The sequence below is a fragment of the Oncorhynchus gorbuscha genome, linkage group LG03 (assembly GCF_021184085.1).
Source record: "Oncorhynchus gorbuscha isolate QuinsamMale2020 ecotype Even-year linkage group LG03, OgorEven_v1.0, whole genome shotgun sequence".
NCBI lineage: Eukaryota > Metazoa > Chordata > Actinopteri > Salmoniformes > Salmonidae > Oncorhynchus > Oncorhynchus gorbuscha.
This window is the reverse complement of record NC_060175.1, coordinates 107,451,264-107,465,747: the sequence shown is the minus strand read 5'-3', so window position 1 is coordinate 107,465,747 and position 14,484 is coordinate 107,451,264. Positions and strand designations below refer to the sequence as shown.

The following is a 14,484-nucleotide window of genomic DNA, read 5'->3' as shown; positions in this document are numbered from 1 at the left end:
GAGAGATAGACAGAGACGGAAGGGGTAAAGTTCCATACTGCTGCCCCAACGAGAGAGAGAGACAGAAGGGGAAAGTTCCATACTGCTGCCCCGACGAGAGAGAGAGAGACAGAAGGGTAAAGTTCCATACTGCTGCCCCGACGAGAGAGAGAGACAGAAGGGGAAAGTTCCATACTGCTGCTCCAACGAGAGAGAGAGACAGAAGGGGAAAGTTCCATACTGCTGCCCTGACAAGAGAGAGAGAGAGACAGAAGGAGAAAGTTCCATACTGCTGCCCCGACGAGAGAGACAGAGAGAGAGACAGAAGGGGGAAAGTTCCATACTGCTGCCCCGACAAGAGAGAGAAACAGAAGGGGAAAGTTCCATACTGCTGCCCCGACGAGAGAGAGAGAGACAGAAGGGTAAAGTTCCATACTGCTGCCCCGACGAGAGAGAGAGACAGAAGGGGAAAGTTCCATACTGCTGCTCCAACGAGAGAGAGAGACAGAAGGGGAAAGTTCCATACTGCTGCCCTGACAAGAGAGAGAGAGAGACAGAAGGAGAAAGTTCCATACTGCTGCCCCGACAAGAGAGAGAAACAGAAGGGGAAAGTTCCATACTGCTGCCCCGACGAGAGAGAGAGAGACAGAAGGGGAAAGTTCCATACTGCTGCTCCAACGAGAGAGAGAGACAGAAGGGGAAAGTTCCATACTGCTGCCCTGACAAGAGAGAGAGAGAGACAGAAGGAGAAAGTTCCATACTGCTGCCCCGACGAGAGAGACAGAGAGAGAGACAGAAGGGGGAAAGTTCCATACTGCTGCCCCGACAAGAGAGAGAAACAGAAGGGGAAAGTTCCATACTGCTGCCCCGACAAGAGAGAGAAACAGAAGGGGAAAGTTCCATACTGCTCCCCCGACGAGAGAGAGACAGAGAAGGAAGGGGGAAAGTTCCATACTGCTGCCCCAACGAGAAAGAGACAGAGACAGAATGGGAAAGTTCCATACTGCTGCCCCGACGAGAGAGAGAGAGACAGAAGGGTAAAGTTCCATACTGCTGCCCCGACGAGAGAGAGAGACAGAAGGGGAAAGTTCCATACTGCTGCCCCGACGAGAGAGAGACAGAGACAGAAGGGGAAAGTTCCATACTGCTGCCCCGAAGAGAGAGACAGAGACAGAAGGGGGGGAGGACTCTGGCTTCTATGTTGTGATCTCAATACCAGGACTGGTGTTCAGGCGGACTACATATAATTTAAATATTTTCTAGGCAAGTCAGTTCAGAACAAATTCTTATTTACTATGATGGCCAAACACGGACATTGGGCCAATTGTGAGCCGCCCTAAGGGACTCCCAATCACGGCCGGACGTGATACTACCTGGATTCGAACCAGGTACTGTAGTGACACTGAGATGCAGTGCCTTAGACCACTGCTTCACATGTAGATAAGGGATGTCCGTATCGTCCGTAGACTAAACCACTGCTGCCATCCTTACCTCCAAGCGTTTATTCAACTATATAGGGAATAGAGTGCCATTTGGGAGTCAGGGTTGGGTAGGTTACTTTCTGAATGTAATCCATTACTCCCCTGGGAGTAATGCACTATATAGAGAATGTAATCCATTACTCCCCTGGTAGTAATGCACTATATAGAGAATGTAATCCATTACTCCCCTGGTAGTAATGCACTATATAGAGAATGTAGTCCGTTAATGTGAATTTATTAATGTTCTACAGTAATAGATTCCACATTCATATAATTATCAAAATACACAAATAAACATACCAGCAAATACATTTAAACAAACGCAATCCAGACAGTTTACCATATGATAGTTATGATATTAGTTAAATTGATCTGAATGTTTTCGTGTGGGATACGAGATGTTTGATAGTGATAAATTAAATGTATTTCAGACATTAGTAGTGCAACACTGTTACTATGGGAATTAAGGGGTTAACAGTCACTTGAAGAATCATCGTGACGAACAGCTACACAGGACTCCATGCTTACTGATCTCCTAGCAAACCGAACACTTTTTCTCACTTTAAAAAAATGCTTCACGACTGTCTTTATCTAACAGTAAAGGGCAGGTATCACCGTGTCTTCCCACAGGGGGGATTTTATGTCTTTCTTCCCGAGGACAGGAGTCTTTCTCTGTCTCAGTTGCTATCTTCCATAATGGACAGGTCACTCTGTCTGTCCTCACAGTGGATCGGTGGACAGGTAAGTCTGTCTGTATGTCCCACATTGTCTACTTCTACAGTGTTATAATAGACAATGCCAGTCTATGGATCTCTGTAGAAAGATCAGTCAGTCTCCATAATATATCTGTCCCAGTCTGTCTCTTCCACTGTCAGTCTCCATGTCTCAGAGGCCAGTGAGCTAGTTTCCCTGCCAGGTCCCATTGGTTTTGTTCAGAGAAGTGCTACTCCCATGCTTACTGTCTCCTGAGGCCTTCATGGCCAGCTCTGCTGTGTCTGCCATCGGCTGCTTGTCCTCTTGCTCCGTCTCCCGGTGGTAGAAGTAGTTGAAGTTGGACACGATGACGGGGACGGGCAGGGCGATGGTCAGCACGCCAGCGATGGCGCAGAGTGTCCCCACCATCTTTCCCCCCATGGTGATCGGGCACATGTCGCCGTAGCCCACTGTAGTCATGGTGACCACAGCCCACCAGAACCCGTCGGGGATGCTGACGAACTGCGTGCTGGGCTCGTCCACCTCGGCGAAGTAGATGGCGCTGGAGAAGAGGATGACTCCGATGAAGAGGAAGAAGATGAGCAGGCCCAGCTCCCGCATGCTGGCCTTCAGTGTCTGGCCCAGAATCTGGAGCCCCTTGGAGTGTCTGGACAGCTTGAAGATCCTGAACACCCTGACCAGGCGGATGATTCGAAGGATGGCCAGAGACATTGCCTGGCTGGAGTTCTGGTCCGGGGTGGTGACCAGCTCTGTTACCAAGGTGACGAAGTACGGGATGATGGAGACAATGTCGATGATGTTCATGAGGTTGTGGAAGAAGTCGCTCTTGGAGGGACAAACCACGAAGCGCACAGCCAGCTCGAAGAAGAACCAGACGATGCAGGCCGTCTCGATGATGAAGAACGGGTCGGAGAACGTGGAGGTGATGGTTTTGGGCTTGGCCGAGGCCGAGGGCAGGAACAGGCCGCCCAGCGATTGGCTCCCATCCAAAGACATCAGATGCGTGACGGTGGTGGGTAGGACGGGGTCCAGGGAGTTTTCCCGGAACTCCGGCAGCGTCTCCAGGCAGAAGATGATGATGGAGATAACGATGACAAACACGGAGACCAGCGCCATGCCGCGTGCCGCGTTAGAACTCTCGGGGTACTCGAACAGCAGCCAGAACTGGTGATACATCTCATTGGTCGGGAGAGGGATCTCCACTTCCTTGATGAAGCCCTCGTCCTCTCTGAATTGCTCCATGGCGTCGCTCCCCAGCTCATAGAAGACGATCTCATCAGCAAACACATCCAGTGGAACGTTGGCCGGCCGACGGATCTTCCCTCCTGACTGGTAGTAGTACAGGATGCCATCGAAGCTGGGCCGGTTCCTGTCGAAGAAATACAGGTTCCTCATGGGGTCAAAGTAGTCCACCCTCTTCCTAGGGTCCCCCAGAAGGGTCTCGGGGAACTGGTTGAGGGTTTTGAGCTGCGTCTCGAATCGTAGCCCGGCGATGTTGATGATGACCTTTTGGCCTCCGTCGTCTACACCTGTCTTGTCCACAAACAGATCCTCACAGCACTCCTTAGCCAGCTGGCTGAAGATGGTCTCGCTCTGCATCTGGGTCTCACTATTAAGCAACTTCTGCCAGTTGGTGATGATGCTGGCACATCTAGGGTGCCCCCTCCTGCTGTGGGCTGGCATGAGGGGCGACTGAGGCACGCCCAAATTATTGGGGGATGAGGACGGGCATGGGGAGGTGTGCCAAATGTGGGGGTTGTGTGAGGAGGGACGGTGAGGCTGGGGGGTTGAGGTGTGGTTGGGCAGGGGGGAGGAGAAGTGGTGAGAGCTGGGGAAGGAGCATTGTTCGGGGGGAATATCAACCGCCAGGGCAGCGGTCTCATCAGGGTAATCTGAGTTGTCCAGTTCATTTCCCAGGCTGCTGTCGATGTCGTCCAGACTCTCAAAGTCCACCATAGCCACCTCCATGGTTTCTGCAGCTACTGCTGTTCCCACAGTCCCAGAGACCGGGTCCCTAACAAAGACCCTTAGCCCGTTGCCTAGGAGATCCAGGTGATGAGATGCAGGGAGGATGGCAGACTTCAGCCCCAGGCCTGGCTGTATGGCCAGAGAGAAAGGCTGACCTCAGACTCTAAGGCCCAGAGAGAGAGGCTGTCATCAGACTCTAAGGCCCAGAGAGAGAGGCTGTCCTCAGGCTCCAAGGCCCAGAGAGAGAGGCTGTCCTCAGGCTCTAAGGCCCAGAGAGAGAGGCTGTCCTCAGGCTCCTCAGGCTCTAAGGCCCAGAGAGAGAGGCTGTCCTCAGGCTCTAAGGCCCAGAGAGAGAGGCTGTCCTCAGGCTCCAAGGCCCAGAGAGAGAGGCTGTCCTCAGGCTCTAAGGCCCATAGAGAGAGGCTGTCCTCAGGCTCTAAGGCCCATAGAGAGAGGCTGTCCTCAGGCTCTAAGGAGAGAAAAAGAAATGCAGTGATTATTGTTATTATTATTGTTTGTTATTATTGTTATTTAACCTGCTTTGGCAATGTAAACATACAGTATTTATTTAAAACATATATATAAATATTTCACCTTTATTTAACCAGGTAGGTCAGTTTGAGAACAAGTTCTCATTTACAACTGCGACCTGGCCAAAATAAAGCAAAGCAGCTCGACACATACAACGACACAGAGTTACACATGGAGTAAAACAAAACATAGTCAATAATACAGTAGAAAATAAGTACAAAAGGAAACAAAAAGTCTATATACAGTGAGTGCAAATGAGGTAAGATAAGGGAGTTAAGGCAATAAATAGACCATGGTGGCGAAGAAATTACAATATAGCAATTAAACACTGGAATGTTAGATGTGCAGAAGATTAATGTGCAAGTAGAGATACTGGGGTGCTGGGATAAATACATAAATACAGTATGGGGATGAGGTAGTTGGATGGGCTATTTACAGATGGGCTATGTACAGGTGCAGTGATCTGTGAGCTGCTCTGGCAGCTAGTGCTTAGAGCTATATTTTGAATGACTCCAACCTAAGTGTATGTAAACTTCCGACTTCAACTGTAAATATACACACTGTATTGGAGAGAGAGTGAGAGGGTTAGAGAGTGAGACATGTTTGCTGCTATCCGCACCAGTTGCTTTAGACTGGCTCTGCTTTCAACTGCTTGACACTGACACCCTGATGCCTGACACACAGACAAAACACCTCCTCCTGTTCACTTGCTATGCATCTGACCTGGTTAGAACAACAGGGTGGAGAGGAGGCAGCACAGGGTCACAGGGTCACATATACTACACCTATATATAGACATAGACACAGTATTCAGTATTCCTATACTATACCTATACCTATATATACACACACACACACACACACACACACACACACACACACACACACGCACACACACGCACACGCACGCACGCACGCACACACACACACACACACACACACACACACACACACACACACACACACACACACACACACACACACACACACACACACACACACACACACACACACACACACACACACACACACACACACACACACACACACACACACAGAAACAAGTTATATATATATTTTCCCTTTTGTACTTTAACTATTTGCACATTGTTACAACACTGTATATTATATTATGACATTTGTAACGTTTTTATTATTTTGTCTGTGTGTGTAATGTTTACTGTTCATTTTAATAGTTTATTTCACTTTTGTTTATTATCTACTTCACTTTTTATTTCACCTTTATTTAACCAGGTGGCTAGTTGAGAACACCTTTATTTAACCAGGTAGGCTAGTTGAGAACACCTTTATTTAACCAGGTAGGCTAGTTGAGAACACCTTTATTTAACCAGGTAGGCTAGTTGAGAACACCTTTATTTAACCAGGTAGGCTAGTTGAGAACACCTTTATTTAACCAGGTAGGCCAGTTGAGAACACCTTTATTTAACCAGGTAGGCTAGTTGAGAACACCTTTATTTAACCAGGTAGGCTAGTTGAGAACACCTTTATTTAACCAGGTAGGCTAGTTGAGAACACCTTTATTTAACCAGGTAGGCTAGTTGAGAACACCTTTATTTAACCAGGTGGCTAGTTGAGAACACCTTTATTTAACCAGGTGGCTAGTTGAGAACACCTTTATTTAACCAGGTGGCTAGTTGAGAACACCTTTATTTAACCAGGTAGGCTAGTTGAGAACACCTTTATTTAACCAGGTGGCTAGTTGAGAACACCTTTATTTAACCAGGTAGGCTAGTTGAGAACACCTTTATTTAACCAGGTAGGCCAGTTGAGAACACCTTTATTTAACCAGGTAGGCCAGTTGAGAACACCTTTATTTAACCAGGTAGGCCAGTTGAGAACACCTTTATTTAACCAGGTAGGCCAGTTGAGAACACCTTTATTTAACCAGGTAGGCCAGTTGAGAACACCTTTATTTAACCAGGTAGGCTAGTTGAGAACACCTTTATTTAACCAGGTAGGCTAGTTGAGAACACCTTTATTTAACCAGGTAGGCTAGTTGAGAACACCTTTATTTAACCAGGTAGGCTAGTTGAGAACACCTTTATTTAACCAGGTAGGCCAGTTGAGAACACCTTTATTTAACCAGGTAGGCTAGTTGAGAACACCTTTATTTAACCAGGTAGGCTAGTTGAGAACACCTTTATTTAACCAGGTAGGCTAGTTGAGAACACCTTTATTTAACCAGGTAGGCTAGTTGAGAACACCTTTATTTAACCAGGTAGGCCAGTTGAGAACACCTTTATTTAACCAGGTAGGCTAGTTGAGAACACCTTTATTTAACCAGGTAGGCTAGTTGAGAACACCTTTATTTAACCAGGTAGGCCAGTTGAGAACACCTTTATTTAACCAGGTAGGCCAGTTGAGAACACCTTTATTTAACCAGGTAGGCCAGTTGAGAACACCTTTATTTAACCAGGTAGGCTAGTTGAGAACACCTTTATTTAACCAGGTAGGCCAGTTGAGAACACCTTTATTTAACCAGGTAGGCTAGTTGAGAACACCTTTATTTAACCAGGTAGGCTAGTTGAGAACACCTTTATTTAACTAGGTAGGCTAGTTGAGAACACCTTTATTTAACCAGGTGGCTAGTTGAGAACACCTTTATTTAACCAGGTAGGCTAGTTGAGAACACCTTTATTTAACCAGGTAGGCTAGTTGAGAACACCTTTATTTAACCAGGTAGGCTAGTTGAGAACACCTTTATTTAACCAGGTGGCTAGTTGAGAACACCTTTATTTAACCAGGTAGGCTAGTTGAGAACACCTTTATTTAACCAGGTAGGCCAGTTGAGAACAAGTTCTCATTTGTAACTGCGACCTGCGACTTGCTTTGGCAATGTTAACATATGTTTCCCATGCCAATAAAACCCCTTGAATTGAATTGAATATATATAGATAGACAGAGAAAGAGATAGCGAGAGAGAGGGATAATTGGGGGGAAATGAAGACAGGATAATTATAGAGAGAAAAATAATTGGAGCAGGGAGAAGTGAGAGAGATAAAGGAGAAAGGAGAGAGATAAAGGAGAGAGATTAAGGAGAAAGGAGAGAGATAAAGGAGAAAGGAGAGAGATAAAGGAGAGAGAGAAAGGAGAAAGGAGAGAGATAAAGGAGAAAGGAGAGAGATAAAGGAGAGAGATAAAGGAGAGAGATTAAGGAGAAAGGAGAGAGATAAAGGAGAAAGGAGAGAGATAAAGAAGAAAAGAGAGAGATAAAGGAGAAAGGAGAGAGATAAAGGAGAAAGGAGAGAGATAAAGGAGAGAGATAAAGGAGAAAGTAGAGAGATAAAGGAGAAAGGAGAGAGATAAAGGAGAAAGGAGAGAGAAAAAGGAGAAAGGAGAGAGATAAAGGAGAAAGGAGAGAGATAAAGGAGAAAGGAGAGAGATAAAGGAGAAAGGAGAGAGATAAAGGAGAGAGATAAAGGAGAAAGGAGAGAGATAAAGGAGAAAGGAGAGAGATAAAGGAGAAAGGAGAGAGATAAAGGAGAGAGATTAAGGAGAAAGGAGAGAGATAAAGGAGAAAGGAGAGAGATAAAGGAGAAAGGAGAGAGATAAAGGAGAAAGGAGAGAGATAAAGGAGAAAGGAGAGAGATTAAGGAGAAGTGACAGAGATAAATGAGAAAGGCTGATGAGGGGTGGATATGAGAGAGAGGGGGTTGAGGGAGAGGTGAGAGAGATAAAGAAGAAATGAGAGAGAAAGGAGAAAGGCTTATGAGGGGTGGATATGAGAAAGAGGGGGTTGAGGGAGAAAGAGAAGAAAGGGATGAAGAGGTGACAACACATTAGTGAGTTGCACTTTCCATAGTGGTGGCTGCATCATGTTATGGGTATGCTTGCAATAGTTAAGGACTGGGGAGTTTTTCAGGATAAAAAAATTAACTGAATGGAGCTAAGCACAGGTAAAATCCTAGAGGAAAACCTGGTTAAGTCTGTTTCCAACATTCACTGGGAGATTCATTCACCTTTCAGCAGGACAATAACCTTAAACATAAGGTCAAATCTACACTGGAGTTGACGAGTTACAGTTTTGACTTGAACCCACATGAAAATCTATGGGAAGACCAGAAAATGGTTGTCTAGCGATGATCAACAATCAACTTGACAGAGCTTGAAGAATTTTGAAAATAATAATGGGCAAATTTTGCACAGTCCAGGTGTGGAAAGCTCTTAGAGATTTACCCAGAAAGCCTCACAGCTGTAATCGCTGCCAATGGTGCTTCTACAAAGTATTGACCCAGGGGTGTGAATAGTTACAGTATGTAAATGACATGTCTGTATTTTAGTTTTATTAAACTTGCAAAATATTCTAAAAACATGTTTTCACTTTGCCATTATGGGGTATGATGTGAAAAAAAAACTATTTAATCCATTTTGAATTCAGACTGTAACAACAAATGTGGAATAAGTCTTAGGGTTTGAGTACTCTCTGAAGGCTCTGTAGGCATGTTGTTTGTGCAATGGTATCTTCTAAATCAGAGAGGAATTGGTGAAACATGAAAAAGTTAGCTAGCTAGCTGCAGGAGGTAAGAAACATGTAGCAACTAATTATGGTCCCCTGGAAATACTGACCAACACGTTGGTTCCTACACTGTCAATAATTCCTCCCTGGCTTATTCATTCATTGTCATGGAAAAGAACAACGTATTCAAGGTGCTGCCCACTGTAATCTATCTATACAATAAGAATAATCATTATATTACCACGATTCCAAAAGTTCACAAAATAACTAGGCCTGTTTTTTGTTGTTGTTGCCCATATTATGCAGGCCACATAACCCATAACATCCACTACATAACCCATAACATCCACTACATAACCTATAACATCCACTACATAACCTATAACATCCACTACATAACCTATACCATTCACTACATAACCTATAACATCCACTACATAACCCATAGCATCCACTACATAACCTATAACATTCACTACATAACCTATAACATCCACTATATAACCTATAACATCCACTACATAACCTATAACATCCACTACATAACATATAACATCCACTACATAACCTATAACGTATATCATCCACTACATAACCTATAACATCCACCACATAACCTATACCATCCACTACATAACCTGTAACATCCACTACATATCCTATAACATCCCACATAACCTATAACATCCACTACATCACATATAACATTCACTACATAACCCATAACATCCACTACATAACCTATAACATTCACTACATAACCTATAACATCCACCACATAACCTATAACATCCACTACATCACATATAACATTCACTACATAACCCATAACATCCACTACATAACTCATAGCATCCACTACATAACCTATAACATCCACTACATAACCTATAACATTCACTACATAACCTATAACATCCACTACATAACCTATAACATCCACTACATAACCTATAACATCCACTACATAACCTATAACATCCACTACATAACCTATAACATTCACTACATAACCTATAACATCCACTACATATCCTATAACATCCACTACATAACCTATAACATATAACATCCACCACATAACCTATAACATCCACTACATAACCTATAACATATAACATCCACTACATAACCTATAACATCCACTACATAACCTATAACATCCACTACATAACCTGTAACATCCACTACATAACCTATAACATCCACCACATAACCTATAACATCCACTACATAACCTATAACATTCACTACATAACCTATACCATCCACTACATCACATATAACATTCACTACATAACCTATAACATTCACTACATAACCTATAACATCCACTACATCACATATAACATTCACTACATAACCCATAACATCCACTACATAACCCATAGCATCCACTACATAACCTATAACATCCACTACATAACCTATAACATTCACTACATAACCTATAACATCCAGTACATAACCTATAACATCCACTACATAACCTATAACATTCACTACATATCCTATAACATCCACTACATAACCTATAACATATAACATCCACTACATAACCCATAACATCCACTACATAACCTATAACATATAACATCCACTACATAACCTATAACATTCACTACATAACCTATAACATCCACTACATAACCTATAACATCCACTACATAACCTATAACATTCACTACATATCCTATAACATCCACTACATAACCTATAACATATAACATCCACTACATAACCTATAACATCCACTACATAACCTATAACATCCACTACATAACCTATGACATTCACTACATAACCTATAACATTCACTACATAACCTATAACACCCACTACATAACCTATAACCTATAACATCCACTACATAACCTATGACATCCACTACATAACCTATAACACCCACTACATAACCTATAACATATAACATCCACTACATAACCCATAACATCCACTACATAACCTATAACATCCACTACATAACCTATAACATCCACTACATAACCCATAACATCCACTACATAACCTATAACCTATGACATCCACTACATAACCTATGGGACATCCACTACATAACCTATAACATTCACTACATAACCTATAACACCCACTACATAACCTATAACCTATAACATCCACTACATAACCTATGACATCCACTACATAACCTATAACACCCACTACATAACCTATAACATATAACATCCACTACATAACCCATAACATCCACTACATAACCTATAACATCCACTACATAACCTATAGCATTCACTACATAACCTATAACATATACCATCCACTACATAACCTATAACATCCACTACTAAACCTATACCATTCACTACATAACCTATAACATCCACTACATAACCTATAACATCCACTACATAACCTATAACATTCACTACATAACCTATAACATATAACATCCACTACATAACCTATAACATCCACTACATAACATATAACATCCACTACATAACCTGTAACATCCACTACATATCCTATAACATCCACTACATAACCTATAACATCCACTACATATCCCATAACATCCACTACATAACCTATAACATCCACTACATAACCTATAACATTCACTCCATAACCTGTAACATCCACTACATAACCTATAACATCCACTACATAACCTATAACATCCACTACATAACCTATAACATTCACTACATAACCTATAACATATAGCATTCACTACATAACCTATAACATATAACATCCACTACATAACCTATAACATCCACTACATAACCTATAACATTCACTACATATCCTATAACATCCACTACATAACCTATAACATATAACATCCACTACATAACCCATAACATCCACTACATAACCTATAACATATAACATCCACTACATAACCTATAACATTCACTACATAACCTATAACATCCACTACATAACCTATAACATCCACTACATAACCTATAACATTCACTACATAACCTATAACATCCAGTACATAACCTATAACATCCACTACATAACCTATATCATTCACTACATATCCTATAACGTCCACTACATAACCTATAACATATAACATCCACTACATAACCTATAACATTCACTACATAACCTATAACATCCACTACATAACCTATAACATCCACTACATAACCTATAACATCCACTACATAACCTATGACATTCACTACATAACCTATAACATTCACTACATAACCTATAACACCCACTACATAACCTATAACCTATAACATCCACTACATAACCTATGACATCCACTACATAACCTATAACACCCACTACATAACCTATAACATATAACATCCACTACATAACCCATAACATCCACTACATAACCTATAACATCCACTACATAACCTATAACATCCCCTACATAACCCATAATTTCCACTACATAACCTATAACCTATAACATCCACTACATAACCTATGACATCCACTACATAACCTATAACATTCACTACATAACCTATAACACCCACTACATAACCTATAACCTATAACATCCACTACATAACCTATGACATCCACTACATAACCTATAACACCCACTACATAACCTATAACATATAACATCCACTACATAACCCATAACATCCACTACATAACCTATAACATCCACTACATAACCTATAACATTCACTACATAACCTATAACATATACCATCCACTACATAACCTATACCATCCACTACATAACCTATACCATTCACTACATAACCTATAACATCCACTACATAACCTATAACATCCACTACATAACCTATAACATACAACATCCACTACATAACCTATAACATCCACTACATAACCTATAACATCCACTACATAACCTATAACATCCACTACATAACCTATAACATCCACTACATAACCTATAACATCCACTACATATCCCATAACATCCACTACATAACCTATAACATCCACTACATAACCTATAACATTCACTCCATAACCTGTAACATCCACTACATAACCTATAACATCCACTACATAACCTATAACATCCACTACATAACCTATAACATTCACTACATAACCTATAACATATAACATTCACTACATAACCTATAACATATAACATCCACTACATAACCTATAACATCCACTACATAACCTATAACATCCACTACATAACCTATAACATCCAGTACATAACCTATAACATCCACTACATAACCCATAACATCCACTACATAACCTATAACCTATAACATCCACTACATAACCTATGATATCCACTACATAACCTATAACATTCACTACATAACCTATAACACCCACTACATAACCTATAACCTATAACATCCACTACATAACCTATGACATCCACTACATAACCTATAACATTCACTACATAACCTATAACACCCACTACATAACCTATAACATATAACATCCACTACATAACCTATAACATCCACTACATAACCTATAACATCCACCACATAAATATAACATCCACTACATAACCTATAATATCCACTACATAACATATACCATTCACTACATAACCTATAACATCCACTACATAACCTATAACATCCACTACATAACCTGTAACATCCACTACATATCCTATAACATCCACTACATAACCTATAACATCCACTACATATCCCATAACATCCACTACATAACCCATAACATCCACTACATAACCTATAACATTCACTCCATAACCTGTAACATCCGCTACATAATAATAATAATAATATATGCCATTTAGCAGACACTTTTATCCAAAGCGACTTACAGTCATGTGTGCATACATTCTATAACATCCACTACATAACCTATAACATCCACTACATAACCTATAACATACAACATCCACTACATTACCTATAACATACAACATCCACTACATAACCTTTAACATCCACTACATAACCTATAACATCCACTACATAACCTATAACATCCACTACATAACCTATAACATCCACTACATAACCTATAACATCCACTACATAACCTATAACATATAACATTCACTACATAACCTATAACATATAACATCCACTACATAACCTATAACATCCACTACATAACCTATAACATCCACCACATAATCTATAACATCCACCACATAACCTATAACATCCACTACATAACCTATAACATCCACTACATAACCTATAACATATAACATCCACTACATAACCTATAACATCCACTACATATCCTATAACATCCACTACATAACCTATGACATTCACTACATAATCTATACAGTTCACTACATAACCTATAATATTCACTACGTAACCTATACCATTCACTACATAACCTATAACATTTACTACATAA

The 14,484-nt window shown here is 41.2% G+C and overlaps 1 protein-coding gene and 1 pseudogene across 1 annotated transcript; one reads left to right on the top strand and one right to left on the bottom strand.

Annotated features, from left to right (window-relative positions):
* Window positions 1-2,360: 2,360 nt before the first annotated feature.
* On the bottom strand, window positions 2,361-4,142 carry kcna10a (potassium voltage-gated channel, shaker-related subfamily, member 10a). Its single transcript, XM_046333484.1, has 2 exons — window positions 4,084-4,142; window positions 2,361-3,891 (listed from the first exon to the last, which is right to left on the bottom strand). The coding sequence occupies exons 1-2, from the start codon at window positions 4,140-4,142 to the stop codon at window positions 2,361-2,363; spliced, it is 1,590 nt and encodes a 529-aa protein (XP_046189440.1).
* Window positions 4,143-4,229: 87 nt separating this feature from the next.
* LOC124018212 lies at window positions 4,230-10,865 on the top strand (annotated as a pseudogene).
* The last annotated feature ends 3,619 nt before the right edge of the window (window positions 10,866-14,484 follow it).